Genomic DNA, 26,796 nt, shown 5'->3' on the forward strand with positions numbered 1-26,796 from the left:
AGTTCAAAAACTGGTAGGTCATTATAAGAAGATTTACACATAGATCAAGCAAAATTTGTTAGTTTTTCTCGCAACATTTGTCTCCGACTAATCGCCCAAGCAAATTCGAAAATGTAGTTTTGAGAAAAAAGTCCGTAAAGATCAACTGAAAACGTGATTTCAAAGATCAACGTGATTCAGTGAATAATAATGCGATCAATTGAAGGATCAACGCGATAAGTTACATCAGAATGTTGAATTTCTTCAGAAGAAGGTGCTGTTCTACGATTGCTTTCCGTTATTACCTGAAGAACAAATGTACGCAACAGAAGACAAGATAACTTCTTTATTGAAAAGATTTCAAAATGGAGCATTAGTTGAGAATTCATCGGTATTTCATTTAAACAATTCATCAATATTATATGCCAATTATTTTGGCATCCTCTCTCAGGTGCATATGTGGCCACATATGGCTAATTGAACTGAGCGGCTACACATTAAAGCCCTGTAACTGAAAAATTTATTGAAATAATCATGCAAAATTGTAGTTGTTATATTAGTAAGTATACACTGTAGAACTATGCAAAAATAAAAAAAAAAAATATTTTTTCGAAATTTCAAACTAGGTGTGTCCACTTCAACACTTGATATAAGCAAACTCATAGTTTTTTGATATAAAAATAATTTTTCTTTTCCCAAAAAACTGAAAATAATCTAACCTATAAAATTTGCTTAAGCTGCATCTATACAAAAAATTTCATTATAACCTCAAAATTCAGTAAATAAAAAATACAATATATTTTAAAAATTTTTCCAAAAATAATTCCGAGACTTTTAATGCATTTTTATGCTTTTTTGGATATATTTTCATATACAGCATAACTACGAATTAACGTCTCAATTCTTTAATTAACTATTTAACCCTTTGCCGCCCATTTAACGGCACATTCGTATGTATTAGTTGTAAGTGAAGTCAAACTCATTAAAATCGCTGGCGTTTAAATTTCCATTAAAATTAATTTCTGCAATTTTAAAATTAATTTGTGAGACAATCACACGCGAATCACTCACCGCACACACACACATGCACACACAGCGGTAATTTTTCCATTAACCGTAAATCAAAACAAAAAACAGCAAAAAATAGCGAGAAAAAAAACGTTTAATTGCACATTAACGAAAGGCAGCCGAGCCGACTGACGCACGAACAACGTTTAGCGGTGAATTGACTTTTGTGGCGCATACCACAGATTAACTCACATTAATTGCCACAAAACTATTTGTAAGCAAAAGTTGTATGCACAAATGCAGCGGCGATTTATAGTAAACGCGTGTGTTTGTATGTGTGTTTGTGTGGGGGCAAATTAAATATGTGCAATAAATACATGTGTAATTAAATGGCAAAACAATTAAGCAATAGTTACACAGCTTTACTTTTTGGCGTGACAAGCTTGTGCAGCACAAAAAACTGCAACAACAACAACTACAACAAAAAGCAAGAGGAGCACTGGGTGTCGCATTGCTGGCAAATGTAAGCGAGCAATAATTGACATATTAGGCACTGGTGGGCCGTATAACTATGTACAACAACAATAAAATCAGTGCCAACAACAACAACAACAAAAGTAATAACAACAACAACAAAAGTAACAACAACAAAAACAGCACTACCAAAAACAACAACATCAAAAAACAGCACCACCACCAAAAACAACAGCAACAACAACAACTAGACATGGCAATTAACAGCCGTCGGCGGTTAGAAAACGAAATTCGCCAGCGCTATGTGTGCACTTACGTGCAACATGACAAATTTGGTATTAATTAAAAAAGCAGCGAAGTTATGACATCTCGCAACAACAACAACAACAGCAACAGCAGTAAAAACTGCAATTCGTGCATTGCATGCGATCGATCAGTTGCCACAATTGGCGACAATTGTAACATAAAAACATGTGTTTGTATGTGCATATCATATCATGTGGCAAGCACATGAATATTTTGGTGGCAGGCTGCCTGCATGATACCAATATCAATAGCTGATTGCTGGCGATCCGCGGTTTGCCATGTGGAGCTTACATACATATCTACTGTTATGTAAGCGACATTTCTATACATAAGTATATACATATATAAGTATATATGTGTGTATATGTCTATATATTTATATGTATATATATATTATATTATATTTTCAATATACATACATATACATATATAGTTAGTTACAAGCTTCTGTGGCCAGCTAGGGTCTGCTATTGTTTTTACTGTTGCCGCCGCTCAGCGCCAATTATGGTATATATTTGTTGCATGCCACCATTGGAGTGATGGACTGACTGCGGCAGCTGAGCGCATAATTGCAGGTTGGTGGGCTTGCAAAATAGCCAAATGAGGTGCGCTAATATAACGCTGGTTGTTGTAAAACAATGCAACAACAACAACAACAATAATAATAACAGCAAGAACAACAAAAACATAAGGCAAAACATTGTGTACTAAAACAACAATAAACACAACAACAAATAATTACAAGGGAAAAAGAAATAATTCAGCTACACCAACAACAATTATGCAGCATGTTAATGGCATATAAAATGGTTGGCTTGCAAAAGGCTTTAATTAAAAGCTAATTGCGAGCAATTTGCAGCGCAATCCGACTCATTTTCCAGAAACTTTTCCACACTTAACACAACAACAACAACAAGTACAAAAAATAACTAACAACTAATAGCCGTTGCAATACGTGTCTACCGTCAGCCTGTACATATGTCAGCTAGCTAGTGACAGTGCTTCCGAGTAGCACGTAGCGCGCTGCGGCCGCCGCAGCTGCAGCAACACACGCGTTGATGTCGCTTGTTGATTTCATAATATGCCTACGACACTCTGGAGAACTCAAATTAATTGAAAATACTTCAACCAATTTTGGGCACAAAGCAAATAGATGCGTTGCAACTGTAACGTGGCAAGTGAAAAGTGACTGCCACGACAGCAGCACAACAAATGTAACAACAACAGTCGCCGCAGCAGTGCAGTGAGACAAATGCAGCTGATTGACTGCCGAAAATGGAGTGAAATAAGCTGAAGATAAAGCAAATAAGTGAAACAGAAGCCCAGCAATGATTGGGCTCCAGCCGCTTAACGGTCTGTGCTGTTGACTGTCACACACACACACACACACACTTGCAGCGCTGACTGATTGTTAAATGGTAGTTAAATGTCACAATTTCCAGCTGTGGCATGCGAGACGCGTACTAATGCATGCCGCATGCAAGACACATGCCACCGGCAAGCCAACAACAACAGTGGCAGCGACCGCAGCAGCAGCGCAAATATGCGGCGACAAAGTGTTTCACTCATTTTGAGCTTAACAACTCAGTAAACACACACACACGCTTCTTGCACTTTGATGACACATTGCTGCAAGCTGCTCGCTGTTGCAGCTGAAGCGCCAAACGCTGTGTGGCAATAGCGTCGGCCATTGGCAGTTACACCATTTCTCCATTGTTGTTGTTGTTGTTGTTGCTGTCATTTGTTTACTTGTTCGCAAGCAAATGTGTACACGTACTCGTCATCTTCATCTTCATCGGCTTCGGCATCGCCATCACCAACGCCGCGCGATCGCCATCATCGCCACCATCGTCGTGCGGTAAATGCGCGTGTGTTGCTGCCAATCGCCGCTGGCCACGTTCGTGTGTTGCCAGCATTGGCCATACACACACACGCACAAACACACTGAAGCGCTCATATGATTTGTAGGAAAGCAAACTCCATTCCAATGGCAATTAACGACAAATGACCAATTAATTTGTGCAATTTACAACAACAACAACAACTGCAAGCCGAAGCAAGGTAAATTGCTGTGCTGTGCAAATATCCAAGTGTAGTAACAACACTAGCTGCCTCGCTGTTTTTGGCAAATCTGGCTATCCACCTTTGTGATCGATGCGTCGCTGTTGGCATGAGCGATGACGGTGCAGCTGCGTAACAGCTGTTTGGCAACTTGTTATTTTTTTATGGATCCATCGATTTTACTTTTTTCGATAAGCAAAATAGTCAGTTGAGCGATTTTGTTAAATTATTTGAAATTATTGTAATTCTATCGTGAAGTATTCTGTAAAATTTGCGGCTTGGAGCAAGCTTACTTCGACCAAATGCAATTTGTGGCATCAATGTGCAATTTTAGAAATATTTGTTTCGTACATGCATATGTATGTACATATATAAGTAAAAAAGAAAATTCATCTGTTAATTTTTTTGGTTCTTCTGGAATATAGCACCCAACAAGTCCGGAAACACAATACATTGAAAGAAAGTTTGTGAAAAGTAGCGTATATGTATACACGGTGCAACACATAAAGCTTTTCAATAAGAAAGGAATGAACATTCACATGTACGGAAGAGTTTCAGTTGGAAATGGAATTGGAAACTGATTTTAACAAATTTATAGAAACTTTAACTGAAATATCTGGTAGGTATTGGATAGTTAACCGTTAGTTAAGTGGTAGGGTTACTGGTTTCGAGAAATTTGTATATTAATTTTTTGTCATTATTTTTGTAATACAATATTTAATTGATTAATTACCGGAGAATTAACCGGTTACTTAACTGATAGTTGGCTAGTTACTGGTTTTGAAAAATTTGCATACGTATAATTTTGTCATTATTTTTGAAATCCAATATTTAATTTATAAATAACCGAATAATTAACCGATTACTTAACTGATAGTTGTCTGGTAGAGTTACTGGTTTCGAAAAATTTGTATGTGTATTCGCATTTATTTTTGTAATCCAATATTTATTTGATTAATAACCGGATAATTAACCGGTTACTTAACCGATAATTGGCTAGTAGGGTAAACAGTTATTATAAAAACTCGAAGTTTTCTTAAAAAGCGAGGAAGTAAAATGTATGTATACCATAAACATATATATAGTATGTGTATATATCAATTTCCATAAATAATGACCATACATAAATAAAACAACAACAAATTGGCAACAGTGCCATAATTATAATACAATAAAAATGTCACAAATTGCAATCATGAAAAATAATAAAAATTAAAATAATAAATTTTACACCCACACAAAGAATAACAGTGAAGAGGAGAAGTGCTGAGAAGAGAAATCCGACGAAAATAAAATAATAAAAATATAATTGCAGTCAAATTAGTTTGTTGCATTTAAAATTGCGCGACATACGCCAAGGCAATAATGGCAGAATAATGGAGGCAGCAGCAACAACAACAAACACGCTAAAAATAACAACAACAATAACAAAGGTAACAAAACTTCAAACAAATAAATTCGCAAATAAACACATTGCAAGTATATTGCTTGTAATTTGTTGTTGTTGTTGTGGTATAAACTTGCCAACTGGTTGAAGCGAGTGATGGCGAGCGCAGTGAAGCAAGTGGGTGGGGTGTGTGTGTTGCTTATTGTGGAGGGTGCCAGCTTATTTGCCGCGCTGCAATGAGGGTGTGTCTTAAGTCAAGTTGTTGTTGTTATTGGTATAACCATTATTTGCTTTTATTGGTTTGGCTTGAAGGCTGACGAACAGCTGGACGGACGAACGCTTGCCAACAACGTTTTGTTCACACAAACCCACCTACAAAGTGTGAGAGGTAAGTAAACACACAGTTTTGGACTTGCCACACTGGCAGCCGAGTAGACATGCCACATCAGCTTACGCCCATATAAAAGCATAGAAATATGTATATGCTCGTATTTAAGTGTATATAAGTATATACAATGTATATGTATGTGTGTATATTTGTACAATGTAAGTGTATATGTGTGTAGACACTTGTTTGCCACGCCAAGCGCGACGGACACACGCAACCGAGCAGGCAAATTTTTCGCAAATGAGTATAAGCATAATTATTTGTTGTTGTTGTTTTTTGTTTTGTTTGCTTAATTTGTTGGCGCTTGGCGCATGCAATTGCAAATGGCAACAACAACAACAACACTAACAACTACAGCAAATTTCACTAAATTGACTTTGATGGTTGCAAGCAGCAGTTGAAAGTTGAGGTGTTGATGGTTGACGGCAGATTTGGCCGGAGATGGTGTTTGGTGATGGCGCTGCTACTGGTGTTTTGTTGTTTCTTGGCATTGCACGTGATGGCGTCTGGCCGCTAATGTTGGCGCTTCGTGCAACTTTTGCACTTTTAGCTGGTTGGTTGCAAGCACACGGTGACGCGTTGGCGCATCAAATTGCTAACCGGTGACTCCTAGACGCTTGACTGTTGGTGGCGACACGGCAGGGCGTTGCTAGCCCAGACGCCAGCGCTAATAATATTTGCATTTTGCACGCCATCTGCAACAAAATACAACAACAACAAGTATGCGGCGAGTGGCATGCCACACACATACAAATTTACACTTGGCATGCCAAACTGCAGACAAATGTTTCTGAATATATATGTACTTATGCATGCATATGTATATATGTATGTATGTATATGTGTGTGTATCGGCTTTGCTTCCATAGCCGCCGTCGCCGCCACTCAACTTTATGAAGAAAAATGTTGTGCCAAATAAAATTTATTTGCATTAAATCAGCATATAAGGCCATATTAGTCGCTTACACCCATTTGCATACCAACTAGGCGCGCTGCAACCAAGCGCTTTAGCAACAACAACAAAAAAGCGGCAAAAAAGGCATGAAATACTATTTTGCCGAGGGGTTAGTCAACTTTGTAGCGAAAAGGGGCTGTGCTCTAACACATACATACATGCATATGTGTGCGTGTCCGTGTGTGTGTGTTTTGAAAAGCACCGCTAGGTCGTTGCCCAAATGCACAGGCGCTTAAACCGCATTTGCGAGTGTTAATGCCGCTCGCATGTCGAATATATACATACAAACACTTCTACACATATATACATATATGCATGTACATATGTATATGCACACTCATGCATATATGTATATGTATATATCTATATATATGTACAATAAAAGCGTGATTGCAATGCAATGCATTTGTGCAGCAAAATGTCTGTCGGCATAACTGAACGCCTGGCCGAGCGGCCACTCTTTCGCATAATTTGCATTGCCGGCAATTCGTACTTTGGCTAATTTGATTTAAGATATTTACTTAACCTTTGCGCTTGTCGAAAATCGCGGGTGCGGCGGCAAATAAATTTACAAGCAAATAGTCACACAAATATACAGACATGCACGTATGTACTTACATATGTATGTATGTGCATATAAAATTACACGCTTATAGGCATTTGAACGCATCGAAAGGCAATTTACTTGTAACAACAAATATATGTATGTATACATATACATACATTATATACATATACATATATGTGTACATGAGTATGGTATGTATGTATGTATGTATATATTTGTGTGTATTGCTGTACGATTCTGTGTCTCTATTCACTGCGTGCGTGCCGCCATGCACATTTGCATTAAATTAATTGAATTTCGTAGCCAGCAAAGAGTTGTAAAAAAATATAATAATTTTTTCCGTAAAATTTATTGAAAATCTTGCATTGAGGTGTGTTGGCAGAATTTTTGCAATTTTTCGTTTCGCTAGTGTTAATACTAATTTTTCAATGCTTAAGTAATTTTGCGATGTTCGGTGAATTGCAGTAAATAGACACGAGGTATTGAGAGCAGCACGAGGCGGAGTCAGTGAGAGGAGGAGTAAATTTTTTAGACATACGAGTATGAGTAAATATGGTTGTCATAAACACATGTAAATATGGTGAATAGTGTTAAACTAGTGAAGCGATTGAAAAGAAAAGTGTTGAAATAATGAGAGAAGTGCCGCATATTGTAGAAAAGGTGATACGATAAGGAAACAAATAGATTTTATTAATCGTATTTTATCAAAAAAATATTTTTTTCTAATTTTTAGAACTAATTATATTTAAAAAGTGTAAAATTATGATAATAGAAAAACAAAAAAAAGGGAAAGCTAAATGTTGAAAAATGTATTAATAAAACAAAAAAATATAAAAATTAGTTTAAAATAATAATTTTGAATTTCAAAAATGATCAAAAATTTTCAAATGCAAAATAATAAAAATTGCTGAAAAATTTATTTATAAAATAAAAATATAAAAATAATAATATAATTGAAAATAAAATAATCTTAATGTCAAAAATGATTAAAACGAAAGAGCAAAAATGGGCGAAAAATGCATTTTTAAAACAAAAAATTAAAAAATGATTAAAAATAAATGAATTTGATTTTCAAACATGAGAATTTATGTTAAAGCAAAGGAGCAAAAATGGGTAAAATATGTATTTAAAAAATAAAAAATGTAAAAATTACTTTGAAATATACGAATTTTGATTTCAAAAACAAAATCACAAAAAATGGGTTTTTTTGTCTTCAAAGTGCATATGGCTTACTTATGTACATACATAGATACATACATATATACATATACATAGTATGTATGTATATCCTTTTGTTGAATTTTAAAATGTATATATATTTTAACACAAAAAATTAGCATGAAAATGCAAATCAATAACCATTTGAAGTTTCAATAATAAAAAACTAAAACAAAATATATTAATTAAATTTTATATAATAAAAAATAAACTAATATTATGGAAGAAAATAGATTGAGCATAAAAAAATATTTATATGTACGAATTTATGAACAGTGAATAATATTAAAGTGAAAGAAATATTAAAATAGAAATAAATTTTTCTGAGATAAATATTATAGCCATGAAAATTTTTTTTTAATATTATTCTAACAAAAAACAATATTTAAATTGTAAATAAATATAATAACGAAGAAAACTTATATAAAAAATTATTTAATTATTAATAACAAAACAATTTAATATGAAAATAATTTTTAAGTTGAAATCCGTATTTTATTAAATAATATTTAAATATTTACTTTTGGCATGTGAAGAATTATTTTATTAGTAAATATTAATAATACCGGCATGAAAAATAAATTTTTTAATTCAACGAGAAAGCAATATTTGAATTTTAAAATAAATAAAATAACGCAGGAAGCTTATTTAAAAAAATTATTAAATTAGTAATTTGAAAACTTTTTAATATGCAAAATAATTCTCAATTTTTAAAAAGAAACCCGTATTTTATTAAATTTTACTGTGCATAAATATTAACATTTGTTCATAAAATTAACATGAATTTTTATTAATAAAAAATTTTTATTATCCAAATACAGTTAATAAAAATTATTAAAAATATTTATTTATATTTCAAATTATTCAAAAAAATTTTTAAATTATTAATTTTAAGACAATTTAATTTTAAAAAAAGTTCCAAAGTTTTAAAAGGAAATTCGTATTTGATTAAGTAGCACCGTTCATAAAGTTTAACATTTGGAATATTAAAAAATATTTTTTTGTAATAACTAATTTTATTTTTTGGTTTTTCAATTTTTATTAATAAAAATTAATTTTAATTTTTATGAATAAAATATACTTTATCTTTAATTTGTATTAATAAAAAAAATTTCTAATATTCGAAATGTAATTAAAATAAATAATATTAAATTTAACTATAATTTTTTAAAAACAAACCCTATTTTACTCATAAATATTAATATCTAGAATATTAAAAATTATTTTTATCATTTTAAAAATTACTTTTAATAATAAAATTTATTTTATTGTGAAGAAAATATTATATAATTATATTAAATTGATTTCCACTGATTAATCTATGAAAAGTAATAAAAAAAATGTATTAAACTTTTGACTTTTAATACTTTCCGCACCATTTATACTTAATATACATATATTAAAAACAAGTAATTTTAAGCAGAAGGAACAGTTTTAAATTTTATATTAATTTACAACATAAAAAACGTGCCATGAAAAATATTTTTCCGTCTTGAGGTATAGTAGAATTCAATAAAAACAATATTCTCTCATCTTCATAAAATTACAAAACCACAAAGTTTAAAAGCCATTATTTTCTTTTATAAAATTGTCAACCTTTACGCTATTTTTAGCCGCTTTTATGGTGTAAGCTTTTCAAGTAAACTTCCATTGCCACGTACAGCTTTAACGGCATTGCACCTTTTCTCTCATTACTTGCCGCTCATTATTATTTTAATTTACATTTTTCGGGCCATTGCAATGCAGCGCCCAATTAACGTGGCTTATTTACGAAAAAATTTCCAGCTGAAAACGCTTAATTACTAACAGACGAGGCATAATTGTAGTGCGCTTTATAGCAGCAGCAGTTGTTATTGCTATTGTTGTTAACTTAACTGTTGCTGTTTTGCTTTTGTGACTTTTTCATTTAGACCATTTTCGGTTGATTTTTCGAACAAACGTTGCTTTGTCTTTAAATGCGACACTTTTTTATGGCCTCATCAGCTGAAAAACACGAATATTCTGTGTAGTCGGTGCGACTGCGGGTGCGACGGAGCTGAGTGCTACTGATGTCTCAACTTGTAGTTGGATATTTGTTGGTTTTATTGCAGCGTTATCAGCGATACGTGGGTGTTTGTGTGTGTGTGTGTGAGGGAGTTTTCTAGATCTCAACTGCATGCGTGTGGCCTGAAGAAGAAACCTGGTGTGCCACTAGTTGGTGTGTGGCGCGCACTTACACAAACAGCGTGTCCAAGCATGTAATAATAGATACGTTAAATGCCTACAAAGTATCATTTAATTTGACTCAAATTAAGTGTAACACATTCGGCAGATAAGCGACATTTTCATTTTTCTCTTACACTGCCGACAGCCATCGCGGCGTATGGCTATGAAGACAGTAGCTTGGTAGCTGCCGACGGCCGCCAAGCACTTGTCACATCACACAGCTACCTGTAATGCGGCGAGCAGTGACAGTCAGTAGCCAAATTACGACATTTGCAGCAGCGTGCGCCCGCTGCAACGCGGGCTAATCTCGCTTATCTGAAGTGGCAATCTGACATGTGGCAGTGAGCCTAACTTCCAGCTATGCATGCTTTCGGCTTTGCCGCTGCCTACCAGCTATCGGCCATGACCAATTGGCCCAATCAAGCGGGTGAGCAGAGTCTTTCGTGTATATGCATGCTTGCGTGTGTGTGTGTGCTGCATCGTGCGACCTGCCGAGGTTCTAAGTACCTCACACTTGTCACACACAGCCACTCGCATACACATGACACACAAAGGACGCATAGCTGGCGGTGACAGCCCGGCTAAAGCGGCGGCACTTCAGTTGTACGGCAACCTGCAGCGCTGACAATAATCCAGCCGCAGCGCAAACAGCAAATAGCAAACAACACATCACACAAAACAAATGGATAAATGCTGGATAAGTGGCAGTGCCGCATACACGCCGTAACGGTAGCGCATATACATGCATACTCGTAGATATATATGTACATATGTACGCGCGCGTTTCGGCGGCTGCTTCATTGCGCGCTTCAAGTGGCGCGGATGCGCAAAGGTAAAAAGTTGACAGGCTGCTGATTTGCTGCACTTTTTTATAACTTAACTGTGTTTTTTGCTGCTACCGCAGTAGATATATGTATGTGTGTGTATGTGCTTGCGCTTGGTTGGCTGCCTTGTGTGCCCTTGCCGCAATGCACCTGTTATTTCGCTCGCTCGCGCGCTCGTCTCTCGCGCTGGCATTCAAATTTGTTGAAAAATCCAATTTCATCGGAATTAGTTGCATTGCCAATGTCAGCAACTAAATTACAAGTACAAATATTTATATAGATTTGCATGCCATGCTAGCTGCTGTCCCTTTGGCTACACTCCCGCCGCAGTTGCTGGTGATGTTGCTGGTGCTGTCACTGCTGATGAACTTATTGCCGTTTTTGTGCTGGTTGGTACGTGGCCAAAAGGCCAATTGCCATTTAATGTGACACTAAATCGTCCATGGGGTCAGGGATGAAAGGAAATGCCGTCATTGAGGGACCACAAATTTATTTCAAGCACTTCAATATTCAAGTTTTTTGTCAAAATAATTTTATTGATTCAAGTTTTGAGTGTTTTTGGGTGGTTTTTAAGTTTATATTGACATTTTACGAACATAAAAGATTAAGAAAGGAAAATTTAAAAAAAATGGGAAAAAAAATTTTATAAACAGAATTCATAAAAAATTATATGTATCTTAAGGCATGACTTTTGCTGAATTAATAAAGAAATTCTGCTTATAGTTCAAAACCTACTTTATAAGGATATATGGTCTCGTAAAGTGCAAAATAAAGTAACATCACTTTTCATAAGTTACAGGCGAAAGAAAAACTATTAATAAAAACCACTCATTTTGAAACAAAATTTGAGTTTTGGTTTTAAAATGGTTATATATTGGTTATTATATCTGATAACGATTTCATTTTTGTTTGATTATTCGTTGTTTTGCATTTTAGATGACGATATGTATTGTATATAAATATATCGTCACGTAAACTGCAATTTGAGTTTTGGTTATAAAATGGTTATATATTGGTTATAAAATGGTTATATATTGGTTATAAATTGGTTATATCTGACAGTGATTTTTAAAATTTTATGATACATATGTATGTATAATATGATCTAGTAAATCGTAAGCAATAAAAAACTCAGTTTTGACTTTTTGATGATATATAAATTGCATTTCAGGTGACGATGAATACATATATTTTCTTTTTTAGTTTAGTTATGCATGACATGGCGCTCTTAGCACAAAAAAAAAACCAAGAACCAAATCTAATTGGAATTGTGGGCTTCAGCATTAACTCTACAATAAAAATCGCTGGGACTTCTTTAAAGTCCGAACTGTGATTTGAAGCCTTTCTATATGACCTTAAGAAGCTTTTAATAAACATATGTATGTAACTCTAAAGTTGATCTAATCAGTCGAAATTGAATTTTCTAGCTTTAGCATGTATAAATATAATATTTTTTGATCATCCAACTATTAATTTTAAGTCTTTCTCATGACAATCGGGTCCAAGTAACCGGAACGTACACGTATTTTTAACCAATAAATGTCTGTCAACTCCGTAGCATTCCTCACAATTACTTTAGCAATGTTTTCTGCCGCTACAACAACAACAAAACAACCACAATACTTTTAAGTTTCGACTCCAATCAATTTCAATATTTCTAAAAAAAATTCCTAAGACTTCGTGAACAATGATATCTAGTTATTATTGAGCAAAAGTTACAGAAGAGTGCTAAATATTAATATTTGCATTGTCAGTTGCCATTACAGCAGATTTTTATAGGAAAATTACTTAAAATTATAAATTTTTTTTAATACTGAGAAGTTTTTCTGCAACAATTTCGTAAAATTAAAAAAAAATAATAATAAAAATAATTTTTTTTCAATCCTGAGAAGTTCTTCATACAACAATTTAGTAAAACTAAAAAAAAAAATTTTCTAATCCTGAGAAGTTTTTCATATAACAATTTCGTACAATTTAAAAAAAAAATATTTTTTTTCAATCCTGAGAAATTTTTTTTTCCAGTTTTTGAGAAGTTTTTTTTGCACTATATTGCTAAATTTTTGAAAATGTCAGCATTTTCGTCAAGAATGTAAAATTTTTTTTTCATTTTTTTTAGCGGGTTGCAAATTTTTGAAAACCTTTAAGTTGTTATTGTTGTAGCGGCAAAAAATATTACACACAAAATTTCGGTGCAGCGATTACAGTTATACATATCTGTATAAAGAAAATTTCGGTTACATAAGCATCACTATGGTGTGAACGGAAGATCTAGAAGTCCTCGATTATGCTGCATTAGGAACTCAACCGAACGCAACGCATACAAAGATCTGATAAGATAAAATTTCTATAAAACTTATGCAAACAAGTAATTTAGTTACATAAAAAGCAACTCAAATGCAACTAGATACGCTGCAAGTCCATCAATTTTGCTATAGCAACAATTTAAAGACTTCCACTGGCCATTGCTGCTGCCGCTGTTGGTCATTAAAGCAAAATTCACAGTGGCGCAGCGCAAATAAATGCAATAAAATTATGTTGCACAGTGTGTGAACACAGTTGGCTAGGCCGTAGGCACAGAATTATGCCTTCCAACAACAACGAAAGCAAAGACTTCTAACTACAAAGCAGAGGTGCCTCATGCATATTGTATGCAATTGTGGAAAAGGTGAAATGTATAAAGTGCAAACGGTGTGGAAAAGGGCCGCACACATGCATAGCAAGCAGGGCAACAATCATACATATGCAACACAACAACAATGCATACCCGAACACACACACATTGCCAGGCTTAGTTAGTAGCCGTGGCAATTGGCTATGCTGCAATTGGACTTTCACAACAGAAAAACAGTCAATATTGAAGAAATTACACACACACACACACACATGCAAGGTAAATACACACGTTTTTCTGCACCGAAACGGTAGCTGTCTCTTTGACTTGGACTTGGACTTGCGTTGGACTTGGTACTTTGACTTTTGCTACTGTGTGCTGCCACAATGGTTGCTGCTTGTCACTCGAAAAGGGTTCGCCGGCATGTTGGAAAGGTGCCACAAATGCGCTTGTATCGCGCTTTGCCGCATCGTTGACAAAGTGTTGCGCGCTACAAAAACGCTGTGTGACCGCCAGCGCCTTTTTGTGGCAAGTTAGTTACTCTCTAATGTGGTTATCTATGTATATATGTGTGTGTGCTTCACACTTCTTGCATACAATTAAAGTTTTTCTTGCAATATGCAACACTGTGGTTGGCTAGGCGCTGTTGCAAGTAAGTTTCGCGTACCGTTAGTTCGTTAGTCAAGTGCAAGGCGCAAATATTGTTTATAAACTTGAAAATAGGCGCAATAGTGCATGCATAAGCGGCAGTGGCGGAAGCGCGCGTCAAGCAAATTGGCTGGAAAAAGCTTGCCACATCGGTTTATATGGCTATATAACAAACATTTCTTAGTATATTACTAAGCTACTGGTTGAGTATATTCAAATTCAATGCATTGCGAAATCAATGTGTGAATTGTGCATTAAGTGTGTGGCAAGATAGGCATCTGAGCGCGTGAACGCAACAAAAACGCCTAAAAACTGGCAATGCGGAAGAAGAGACGCATTATTTTCATAGATTTAATATTTCCGCATGAAAAAAATTATTATTTTTTATTTGTTGGACTACCGGAAGCGCGCTGCTAAGCCGACGCGCCAATCAGCCAGATTTTTCTTCATATATTGTACAGATGTACATATGTATGTATGTATGTATATACATATTATTATTTATTATACTTGCGTGCCAGCGCCCAAATGGGCTTTTTATTGCATTTAATTTGATAATTGCACGCATTTTGACTGGCCGCGCCGCCGCAGCAGTCATTGGCTGCCAGCAGCAGTGGAAAGCATGCACTTGTGGTACGAGTGAAAAAACTCTAAAAAAATGTTTATTGTTTTGTTGTTGTTTTTTGTTTTATGGTAGACATTTTCTTTGTTTGTGTTGCTGTTGTTGCTGTTGTGCAGCCCCCATCGCGTAATTGCATATTAACTCCAATCAGCCGCGCACAATTGCCCGTTTGCGGCCATTCCGCGCCGCGCCGTCCAATTGATATTGCAGACATTTCGGATAAATGTAAAACAACAACAACAACAATGCAATGTCGTAAAACAATGAATTGTAATTGTTTGCTGCGCTGCGTGGTTCACCGAAAATCAGCATTGAATCGCTGCGTCAACAACAACAACAACAACCCAGCGGTGGAGTCGCAATAAGTGTCCCAACGGCCAGAGCCGCCCAATCAAGCAGCCAACCAAGAGCACAGCACATATTGCTCATCCAATTATAATATAATGTATATATGTATGTATGTATGTATGTATATGTACATATATCTATGTACTTATATGTGTGCGCGTGTTTGTGCTTTGGCTCTTCCCTTTGTCATTTGTGCTAATGCTGCTTGCGTTGACTTTTTCATTGCTATTATTGTTTTTGTTAATAGGTTTTGTTTTAGTGCACGAATACACATACATACATATGTGTATACATATGTATATACGCACTCTAGCTGGAGCTTTTGGCTCAGCTGCGCGTTCTTTAATGGCGACAGCAGCGCACATTATTTTTAGCTTTTCGCATTTGTATGTGTGAAAATAAGAAAAAAAAATAAAAATAAGCATAAACAAAAACTACAAAAAAAAATAAATGAAATGAAAGCATTAAATTGTCAAATAATCTTTAATGATTCAATGAGCGCTTGCTTGTTGGCTTACTTCTGCTGGGGTTGGTTGCGCCGGTCAACTGTTTGCGGAATTCATTAAAATTTTTGGTTGAATTTTTTTTAAATTTGTATTGAAATTTCTGCCAATCTTCTACAATTGTTGTTGTTTTTCTTACTTTCCTGTTGGAAATGAGGAAACTCGTAACTAATGGGTGGCGTGAGTAATTGATGCGTACGCTCGTTGGCAAACGCATCTTTATGTGTATTTGTGTATGTAAATGAAGTGACTCAATTGTGGACCAATTGAATGGGAGAAGTTTATGAGTGAGAAGACAAATGTGTTCCAGAATTGTTAGGAACTTTTATGAGTGATTGAATCCTCACTGAGTGCAAAATTTGTTAGAAACTTTCTGATAAAAGAGTTTTGAAAAATTTTAAAAAAATTTCATTAATTTTAATTTTGTTTTCTAGCGTTAAATTAAGTTTGAAAGTATAAATATTTTTTTCTTTTATAAATTGCAGGATAATTATATAGAAAGTTAGTTGATTAGTAATTGAAATGATTTTTTTTTAAGTCTATTCAGTGGCGAGGCACTTTCTACTTATTTTTGGGGCACTTTTTTTTTTAAATTTGCACTGAACAGTCGGAACAGCATTCGAATAATGGTATACATACAAATTGTATGATCTCAAAATTTTTAAGTTATATGTACATACATATACATACATATGTATTGTATTGCGGAAAATCAAATTTGATATTTATATAAATATCATTTTGAGAATATTTCAATAAAATTTAATTTAAGAGAATATCATATTTTCGAAAATAATATTTCTGATTATATATTGAAATTTCAATAATTAATTTTTAAAATATTTTTTTTTGAAAATACATACGTACATATATAAAAATATCATTTTGAAAATATTTAAAGAGAATATCATATTATCAATTGGAGAATATTTCAATATATGTAATTGAATTCAAGATAATATCATACATTCGAAAACAATATTGAAATTTCAAAAATTAAATTTGAAATTTATAAAAATATTAATTTGAAAATATTTCAGTAAAATTTAATTCGAAAATAACATTTCTGATTTAATAAAAATTTCGAAATAAAATTCGAAATTTATAAAAATGTCGTTTTGAGAAGACTTCTAGAGAATTTCATACTTTCTAAAATAATATTTCTGATTAAATATTGAAATTTCAAAAACTAAATTAGAAATTTATAAAAATTTTAATCGAGAATATTTCAAGGGAATTGAATTCAAGAGAATTTCTTCGAAAATAGTATTGCTGATTACAGATTAGAATTAACATATGTATGTATTTAATGTGGTTTTAGAAAAAAAAAGCATAATAAAATTAAAAAATATAGTCATCGGCAATGCCATAATTATAGTACTACAAATATTTCCAACGACAGTCGGGTCTAAGTAACCGAAACGGATCCGGATTGTTATCCGGTCAAAGACTGTCAACTCGGCACTATTCCTCGAAATTGCTTCAGGAATGTTTTATGCCGATACAACAACTACATCAACACCGTCTTGAGATACTCTTTTAGCATCCAAACAAAGTAATTCAAATATTTCTATCAGCACGCCGCTAAATTAAGCTTAGTTACAACATCGTTTTAGCAGAAACACTACCGCCCGTCGGCTTTTCACACCCAAACAATTCTCTCATTCACTAACATTTTCTTGTAATAAAATAATAACAAAAATCTGCACTTACCACCTCCGCCGAATCCTTGTCCTGGAAATAGGCCAGGCGGCCCGAACGGTGGCATTTGACGCGCACCCGGCCAAGGCACACCGCCGCCGATGCCACCCCACGCCACCGCGGCTGCGGCCAGCGCGCTAAACGGTGTCGGCCGTATGGGCACATGACCCGAGGCAGCCAGTGCCGCTGGCGAAAGCAGATGCGGTGAGTTGGGCATATGAGCGCTAAGCGTTTCCGGTGATTTGCTGCTGTCCATGCCATCCGGTGTGGAACGCGGCGAATCATCCGCATTCATATCTTCAATATCCACTATCGAATCCTCCTCTTCATCATGTTCATGCTCACCATCGTGCTCGTGCTCATTGTAATCATCATCATATTCCAGCTCCGAGTCCACCGAGCTGCCGATGGGCGAGTGACGTTCATGTTTCGCCAGCAACGCTGTGGCCGATGAGGAGGAGGACGTGTCCGCGCTCGGGCCGCTCATATGTGTAGCGGGTGAACCCAGACGCGATGTTGCCGCATGGTGTTGTTGTTGCGCATTGCTGCCGCTACCGCCCTCCGTGGTAACTAGATTGGTGGGCGCTTCCGCTGAGCTGCTGCTCAACGTGTGACGCAAGTGAGCCGTCGCGCCATGCAAATGTGGCGCTGTGCCACTGTTGGCCGCTGCCGCGACCGCCGCCTGTTGTGCTGCAGCAGCGGCAGCCACCGCGGCGGCGTGTTGTTGTTGCGCGTGTGCAGCTGCGGCGGCATGCAACAAATGTGCATGATGTGCCACGGCGGCGGAATGGAAGTGCGCGTGTGGATGCTGATGTGGCGGATGGTTGGCGGCGTGTGGCGCCAAAGGTTGCGTGCCGTGTGTGGCGCTGGGTGAAGCGGGTGAGGAGCCTGCCGGCGAAACAGGTGACAACGTGACGGCTGGTGTGTGGCTGGACAGATTGCGCGGCTCCATTTGCATGCCGTCCGCGCTGTGGGTGCGTGAGGGGGACAAATTTGCTGCTGGCCGCGTATCGGCTAAGAGTGAAGCGACGCTGAAATTACTCAGACGCGAGCTGGTCTTATTCAATTGATGCGGGTGACTATGCGTTGACTGTGTATGTAGCGGCAACAATTGTTGCTGCAACGTTTGCTGTTGCTGATGTGTTAGGAGGAGTGTGGAGGGTGATGTGGGGCTGCTGTTGCTACCGCTGCGATTGAGATTTGTATTATTGTTGTTGCTATTGCTGTTATTGTTGTTGTTGCCACCAATTAGATGTGCGGGACTGACCACCAGCGTGCTGGGGCTGGTCATTGTCATGGTGGTGGTGATGGCGGCGGACGCTGTTTGCGGCGGTACCGTCGGGCTTGTCATGCTTGTGCGTAAACCAGTGACAGTCATTCCTGTGGATGACAGCTTTAACATGGGGCAGCGGGGTGGCGAGAGTGTAACTGGCGCTGGCGTTTTGATAATGTTGCACAGTATTAAATTTTAATTTTTTTATTATTTTTTGTTTTTATACAAGAAAAGATGTCACAGTGCACAGCGGCTTGACTTCGAATACAACAACATATTTTTTACCGTTTCGTACTCTGCTAAGCGCTTGAGTTGGCGTAATGAGATTTGTTCAACACTCCGGTGAGCTTTTTTGCGATTTGTTTTGGTGTTTTTTTGTTGTTTTTGCTTTTGACTCACTGCAATTTTGTTCAATTTGTTTCAAATTTCGATTTTTTGTTTTTGTTTTTCGCTTTTCACGCTCAAATTGGCTTGTCACCTTTGTTGGCTTTGTGCTTTGTCGCTTGCAAATTTGTTAGCTTTCAACTAAAGCGCTTTAATTAATTTTTAATTAATGACTAATGCGACCGTGCGCGCGCGTTCTCATTAACGTTACAACAAAAACGAAAGCACCATGCATTTGCAGTCAGGATTTTAAAACCAGTTTTTGTGATGTGCGTGTGTGTATGTGTTTATTTTTAATTAATTGTTGTTTTTTTTAACAATAAAACAATTCCAGTGTTTGCAATTTCTTATCAAAATCAAATAAAAAAATTTTCAAAATTGTTTTCCTATTCAACACTTATTAATGAAACGATTTGTCACTGTTTAATCGAGCCACTGGCTGTTTTACTTTGCTTTTGGCGTAGCGGTAAAATATACGACTGGCGAGCGTGCACAAACGAACGGACAACACATCCGTTTAAGATCACGACTGGTCTACAACTGAATTATTTTCATACTCACAAACCCAAGTGCCTGAGCATTGAGGCGTTTGTAGAAACAGAGCGTACGCGGTCGCTCCGCGCAACATGCACAGCCGACGCATACACACCAACACACACCTACCACCACCGACCGGTTTGCTGTATCGCATATGTGGTGGTAGAACTAAGCAAAACAAGCGGCTGTGTGTGTGTGATTCCATGTAGGTGAGCCAGGGGAGCCAGTCATGCAAGCAAGCCTTCGACGAGGGTGGAAGGCAGGCTGCTGGCCAGTCATATGAGTCGAAACGTCCATTCATTGAAACACAGCGCTGAGGCATGTACCACCACCACCACTTATAACAGCGGTAACAACAAAAACAAAAAAAGTTTCAATATTTTCAATATTCACAGCAGCGCTGGCGTCCCGTTAATTTGCAAGTGCGAGCGTGCTGGCTATAGTTTTATGAGATGCTCGTATTCAGCACGGCACTTGGATGCGAGCGCTAGAGTGTGTTGCTTCTAATTGGTTTATGCGTGCAATAACAAAAACAACGCAGTGTTAGACTATTGCAGTTAAAGCCTCGGAGTACGTGTATTTGAGGTTGAAAGAGTTTGAGGAGATGGGAAGTGGCGCAAAAGTTTAGCTAGTAAAGTGTCTTTTATACATACATATGTATATGTATTTCTCGAGATGCTAAATGCAATTCAAAAACAATTGACTTTTTGAAAGACATAATTTATTTTGATAGCAGACATTGTAATGTAACTGAATTGAAAATAATTATAATAAATAAAAAAAATTATTATTTATGAAATTAAAGTAAATGAAATTAATGTTTAATAATTTACAAAAATATATAAATACGAAAAATAATATTATAAAAACATGAATACAATTTTGTACTTAAAAAAACAAAAAACAAACATAAATAGAAAGATTGTTTTAAACCAAAAATCAAAAAATTTTAGTAAAATTATTTTTGACTGCCATTTAAAAATCGCAAATCTTACGAAAAATGTATAACTTTTTCAATAAAAAAATTTCCAAAAAAAAAAAATTTTTGACTGTCACTTAAAAATCGAAAATTATTTGAAAGAATTTCCCAATAAAATAGCTGTTGAAATAATAACAGTAATAAAACTGAAAACAGGCATAACAAATACGCGGCAACAAATTAAAACAAAAATTCATAATTTTTTATTAATCTCACTACCACGCTGCTGCGCTCTTGCTATTCTTTTCACACCCATCACCTGCCGCCCTTCACTAATTGCTGGCTCGCACGCGCTCTGTTACACTCACATAAGCATGCTGCTCTCAAGTATTTTTTTCCATATATTTTGTTTTTTTTGTTCTATTCAACAACGGTATGTGTATCTATTGGATATTCATGCATATAAAAAAGCGCATGCAATTCCCCACATGAGTCGCTCACTCACTCACTCACTCACCGTTGATGGCAGACAATTGGAAGCGCGCACTGGTCACCGCCCCTTGTACTGTACTCACTAAAATGCAGCCACACTCATGCACGTCAACTCACTCACTTCAACACACACACACTCATTTATCGCATGCGTTAATTGCGCTCACTTGTCTGCACTCAGCGCTGGAAGCAGCTAACGATTTCCAGTGTGGTGTGCTGTGGTGAGTTTGCTTTACTGCGCTTTGGCTGCCTGCTTGTGTTGTTTTTTTGTTGTTCGCTGCTCTCTAAAGGCGGAGAAATGTTGTCAACCAGCCATTTAAAAGCGTCGATTGCTTCTAATTGCATTTATTGTCTTTGCAAAGTATTTTTTAGTTTATTTTTTTTTTTAACAAAAGATTACATATGTAAGTCTATAAATGCGTACATATGTATATGCATACATACATATGTATACCCTGCAGGAAGTGGCAAATGACATAAATAAAGGTTATACATATGGTAATTGGTGAGCTCGCTACCCTAATTTTATATATATGTATTTACAATAGCAATATAATTTTAATAAAATTATACTTTGGAATTTAAGATTATTTACCAAAAACACTCGTGTTCATATGAATTAATGAAAAGTATTGAAAATTTAATTTATGGTCCGTATATGGTAGAATTTTTTTTTAATATATTCAATGGAACATAAATTATAGGAAATAAATGGATCTCGGCTAGAAAAATGCTTAATAATAAAATCTTTCTGTGATGAGAATATGAACAAATTCTAAAAAATATAAGTTATTAATGAGTGGGAGAAATTTTACAGTTTTAATCGTTTGTTAAGGAACATTTTGAATTATATCCATAGCTCTTATGTGATTTAAGTTGTTTATATTTAAGGCCACTGTTTTTTCAACAAACAAAAAAAACGGTATTAAAATCAAAAGAAGCCTCTTAAAAATTTTAAATTTTAATATGCACATTAAAAGTTGCCTGCTCCTAACTTTCCATATTCCATTTAAATGACATTAGAAAAAAATGTTCCTCTCTTTTTTATAGCATCACATTTGAGCATTGTAAAAGGGGTAAAAGGATGTCTCAAAGTATGCGCTTGCAAGTTCTTAAATCTTGACTTTCCAAATGCAGGACAGTCAAGAAGGAAGTTGTTTCCACCTCATTTTCTTCCATCCAGTCCTTTAAAAGCCCCAAAGCCCCAAAAATTTTTAAATAAAATTCAACTCTTTTAAGAACGCCGCTATTTTGTATTTTTTTTAGTATTTTTTCGAACGTCGGTCATTGTATGAACAGTGTGTCTTGTAGAGAATTTTCTTCATTTAGGTTTCTTCCACAGAGAAGTCCGAAATCCCTGCAGCAACGAAGGACTTTTATTTATCACCGACGGAGATCACGTCTAAGTCCAAAAATATTCAATCAAAAACATTTAATTTTTTCTTCAAAACATGTCTGTGTCTTCTTAATATATTTATAATTATAACCTCAAAATTTAAAAAATATTGATACAATAGTTTTGTTTCTTTTTTAATTACAAAAAATCGCTTGCTTTTGGCTGTCACCCTAGGTGTGCCTATTAAGATTTCTTCAAAGCTGTAAATTTAAGTTTGCTTATAATAAACATATATAACTTATTCATAAAACCAAAAAATATTTTTTTTTATTGAGAAAACTATTATTCCCTTAACATAATGCATATGCCTATAACGAACCTACTTTGTTTAACTTTATTGTTGTTTATAATCTTATATAGAAGCAAGATCCGATTCTATATAATAATGTGGGCAAAAAGTAGTAAGACTTTTCTACCAGTGACATCTGAGCCAAATGTCACAACATAATAATCACTATTATTGAGTATACGCTTGGCTTTCTGAAGTACATAAAATGCATTCGGCGATTTTTACTAAGAGTGAAATAATTCAACAAAGAAAATCCATTAAATTTTGTGTGCGAAATAAAATTTCTGGTGCGGAAACATACAAAATGTTGGAAAAGGCTTTCGGTGATAATAGTTTGTCGCGAGCAAGTATTTTTGATTGATACAAATCATTCAAAGAAGGTCGAGAACGCGTTGACAACGAACCACGTCCAGGACGGCCAACAACTGATGATCAACACGTCAATAAAATAAAGAAATTGGTGCTTGAGTATCGACGATTAAAAGTCAGTGAGCTTACTGGTATCGTTGGAATATCGGATGGATCAGTGAAAATTATTTTGAAAGATACATTGGGCCTAAGAAAAGTGAAAGCACAATTGGTTCCAAAACCACTAAATTTTTTCGAAAAACATCGTCACATTAACGTCTGTGAAATAATGCTTTCCGACTACCAGGCTGTAATGAAACGTATTACTAGTAGCGACGAGTCTTGAACCTAAGCTTATTATCCGGAAACCGACGATCAATCTTCCAGACATCGTGTCAAAGATGATCCGAAGCCGAGGAAACCACATCACATCAGGTTAAAAATTAAGAATATGTTCACAGCTTTCTTCGATTATCGAGGTGTGTTGCACTACGAATTCCTTCCAAACAGCCGAACTGTCAACAAGGAATACTACACTACAACTTATTTCAAAGCTTTATTTATTATAACTTCGTTATTTATTTTTATTTTGAATTGAACTTAACAGCCTCCCCGCAGGGCATCTAGCGCATACAATTTCCATATACAGGCACCAAAGTGTTGTTAGTATAGCTTTCCCAACAGAACACTGGCAAATAACTCATGGCATTAACGTGGCATGCAACGGCACCGCAGCTGCAGCAATGGGAAAAATGCAACAGTTCCTTGTTCAGCTAAGACAATAATGTTAAATATTTATTTACTATTTATCATATTATTTTTTATTTAATGCCATACACATACCTAACCGCTCTATCAACAAGCGCGCCAACCGCAAACACAAACTCGACGCGCAGCGCTGCCGCTATCTCTTTCACTTGCCTTGCAGCGCGTCACACGGCAATTTGTTTTGCATTTGATGGCTTGTTTGCTAACAAAGTTATTTACTTCGTTTTGATAAACGTTGCCGAACACACATACAACATTTGGTATGGAGTTTTGGGTATATGCATGTATGTATGCATGCATGTATATATGTATATGTATGTTTGTATGTACGTTCATATGCATGCGTTGGCACAGCTAATTGCATTAACGTTTCTTCTTAAACGCGATCAGCATAAAGCATGTTGCCAACCATTTTTCCCAGCCGCCAAATGCAACGCGCGTCGCTGCTTAATTTAGTGCGCTGCAAGCGACGGAAACTGTTAAGCAATATGTATTATGTCCACGGCATTCTTCTCTAGCAATATTTCTATTCACCTTCTCGTTTTTTGTTTTGTTTGCTGCTTGCATTCCAGCGCACAGTCAAGTAGTTAAGCGTACGTGTTGTTGCTGCCGCCGCCGTCGTCAGCGCTTACTAATGCCTTGCGCTTGGCGCACATTACCTAATTGGTCTCCAGTGTGTCTCCGCCATACTTTATTCGCGCACACACGAAGCTATACATACACACACATCCCATGGAAGTTGAGTTTTGTTTTTGCAAGGCTTTGCTAACGGCTTCTCTGCAGTTGAGTGAGAGCGCTTGCGCAGTTACTATTGGCAAACACTGTCAAGTGGCTCAAATGCGAAATATATAGATGTATGTGTGTGCCATAGCCAATTCTATTGTAGAGTTTATTTTTTTTATTTTTTTTTTATTTTTATTAATTCTTTTTATTTGGCCATTATGGCTTATGGCTTTATTTTCGTCGTTGGCCACTAATATGCAATTGATAATCGCACGTACCGTCTGCACACATACATTATATATTTATATACATACATACTAGATACATAATGGCTTGCTTGCAGCATTAAACGGACTATTTCGTGCACAATTTTACGTGCATTTGGTAAGCTGTGGGTTTATATGTACATATGTATGTATGTACCTCTTTGTCTATGCACTGGGGAAACTCACCTCTCGCATTCTAGCAGCGCTCGCTGACTTTGGCAGTTGGGGCCACATTGTCTGGCCTTTTGCTGAATTCTTAATTTGCGTTCATATTAGAAGGCAGATTATTTGTTCGAGATTGCGGTCATTTCAAGGATTTAATTGTAAAATTGTAATAGCAGAATAAATTAAATTGTAACAAAGGGATCTTAGTAGATACAGCTGCGACAAAGTAAACAAGCGAGTATATAGAAACTTTATTCACTGGTTAACGAGAGCTAATTGAATGTAATTTCATTGCTGTAACTACAAAAAAAACTACGTTTTCAAAAATGTGTTTTAAAATTATGCAAGAAAATATTATTTTCAAAAAATGGTATTTTTGGAATGAAAATCTTTAAATCGTTGTCATAAAAATACGAAATTACAGTGATTTCTCAAAAATCAATGAAGATACTTATCTAGAAAAACGTTGCACGATTAGTGTTTTTAAAGTATGTATCTTACCTCAAAATGGTCGAAATCAGATCATAAATGTCAGTCAATTGGTTGGCTATTGAGTAATTAAAATTCTGAGAGCTTAATTTTGTGATAATAATGCGCCCTGGTTTCAGGAATAGGTAAATCCAGTAAATTGTAATTAATATCTCCGGGTAAATGATTTATCAAAATAATGTAATTTTTTATGTTTGTAGGCTGTCCTTAATTCCTATGCCAATATGAGCACGATCTTCAACGAGTTTGTTTACAGCAGCTGCTTAAGTCGGTACACCTCCGTAGTGCATTGCGATTTTTACAATGCATCGAATAGATAATAATAATCGTTGAAGATGTGCATCGTTGTGAACGACCTTCGACCTCTTCAACTGATGAAAATATTAAAAAGGTGAGGGATATGGTCCTTGAAAATCGTCAGGCAAGTGTTAGAGAGAAGGCAAGAGCGCTCAACATCTCTTGTATGAAATGCGTTCTTGCTCGATCAAAAAAACCATGCTAAAGCCGCACAAAAATCAAGGTTACGCTGATGGTTTTTTTCGATATTCGTGGTTTGGTGCATCATGAATTTTTTTCGGAGGGATAGACGGTCAAAAAGGAGATGTATTTGATCGTATTGAGGCGTTTGCGTAAGAACATTCGTTGAAAATAATAGAGATAAAACAAAAGTCGCCGAGGAGCTGAAGATCGTCACAAAAAGTGCGTATGAAAAGGATTTTGAGAACTGGAAAAATCGTAGGCATAAAGTGTATTACATCTGGTGACAATTTCAAAACAAAGTACTAAGACTAAATGTGAAAGCGCCTTGGTATTGTAGATGCGCTGATATAGAGCGTGATCTAGGCGCAAACTCGGTGAATGCAGAGATATTAAAAATTGCAACAGCACATAGTGCAAGTTTGCTACATCATTGTAACGAATGTTAACTTCTAGAGATAGAC

The 26,796-nt window shown here is 35.7% G+C and overlaps 1 protein-coding gene across 1 annotated transcript in view; it reads right to left on the reverse strand.

The window, feature by feature from the left end:
- LOC126751594 (muscle segmentation homeobox) overlaps positions 1-19,976 on the reverse strand; it is a 36,292-nt gene extending 16,316 nt beyond the window's left edge. Inside the window, exon 1 of the mRNA XM_050461976.1 lies at positions 17,819-19,976. Coding sequence (XP_050317933.1) covers positions 17,819-19,208 — 1,390 coding nt within the window. The 5' untranslated portion in view covers positions 19,209-19,976. The remainder of the gene's footprint in view (positions 1-17,818) is intronic.
- Between the last annotated feature and the right edge of the window lie 6,820 nt (positions 19,977-26,796).

This window comes from Bactrocera neohumeralis, chromosome 2 (assembly GCF_024586455.1).
Source record: "Bactrocera neohumeralis isolate Rockhampton chromosome 2, APGP_CSIRO_Bneo_wtdbg2-racon-allhic-juicebox.fasta_v2, whole genome shotgun sequence".
Taxonomy (NCBI): domain Eukaryota; kingdom Metazoa; phylum Arthropoda; class Insecta; order Diptera; family Tephritidae; genus Bactrocera; species Bactrocera neohumeralis.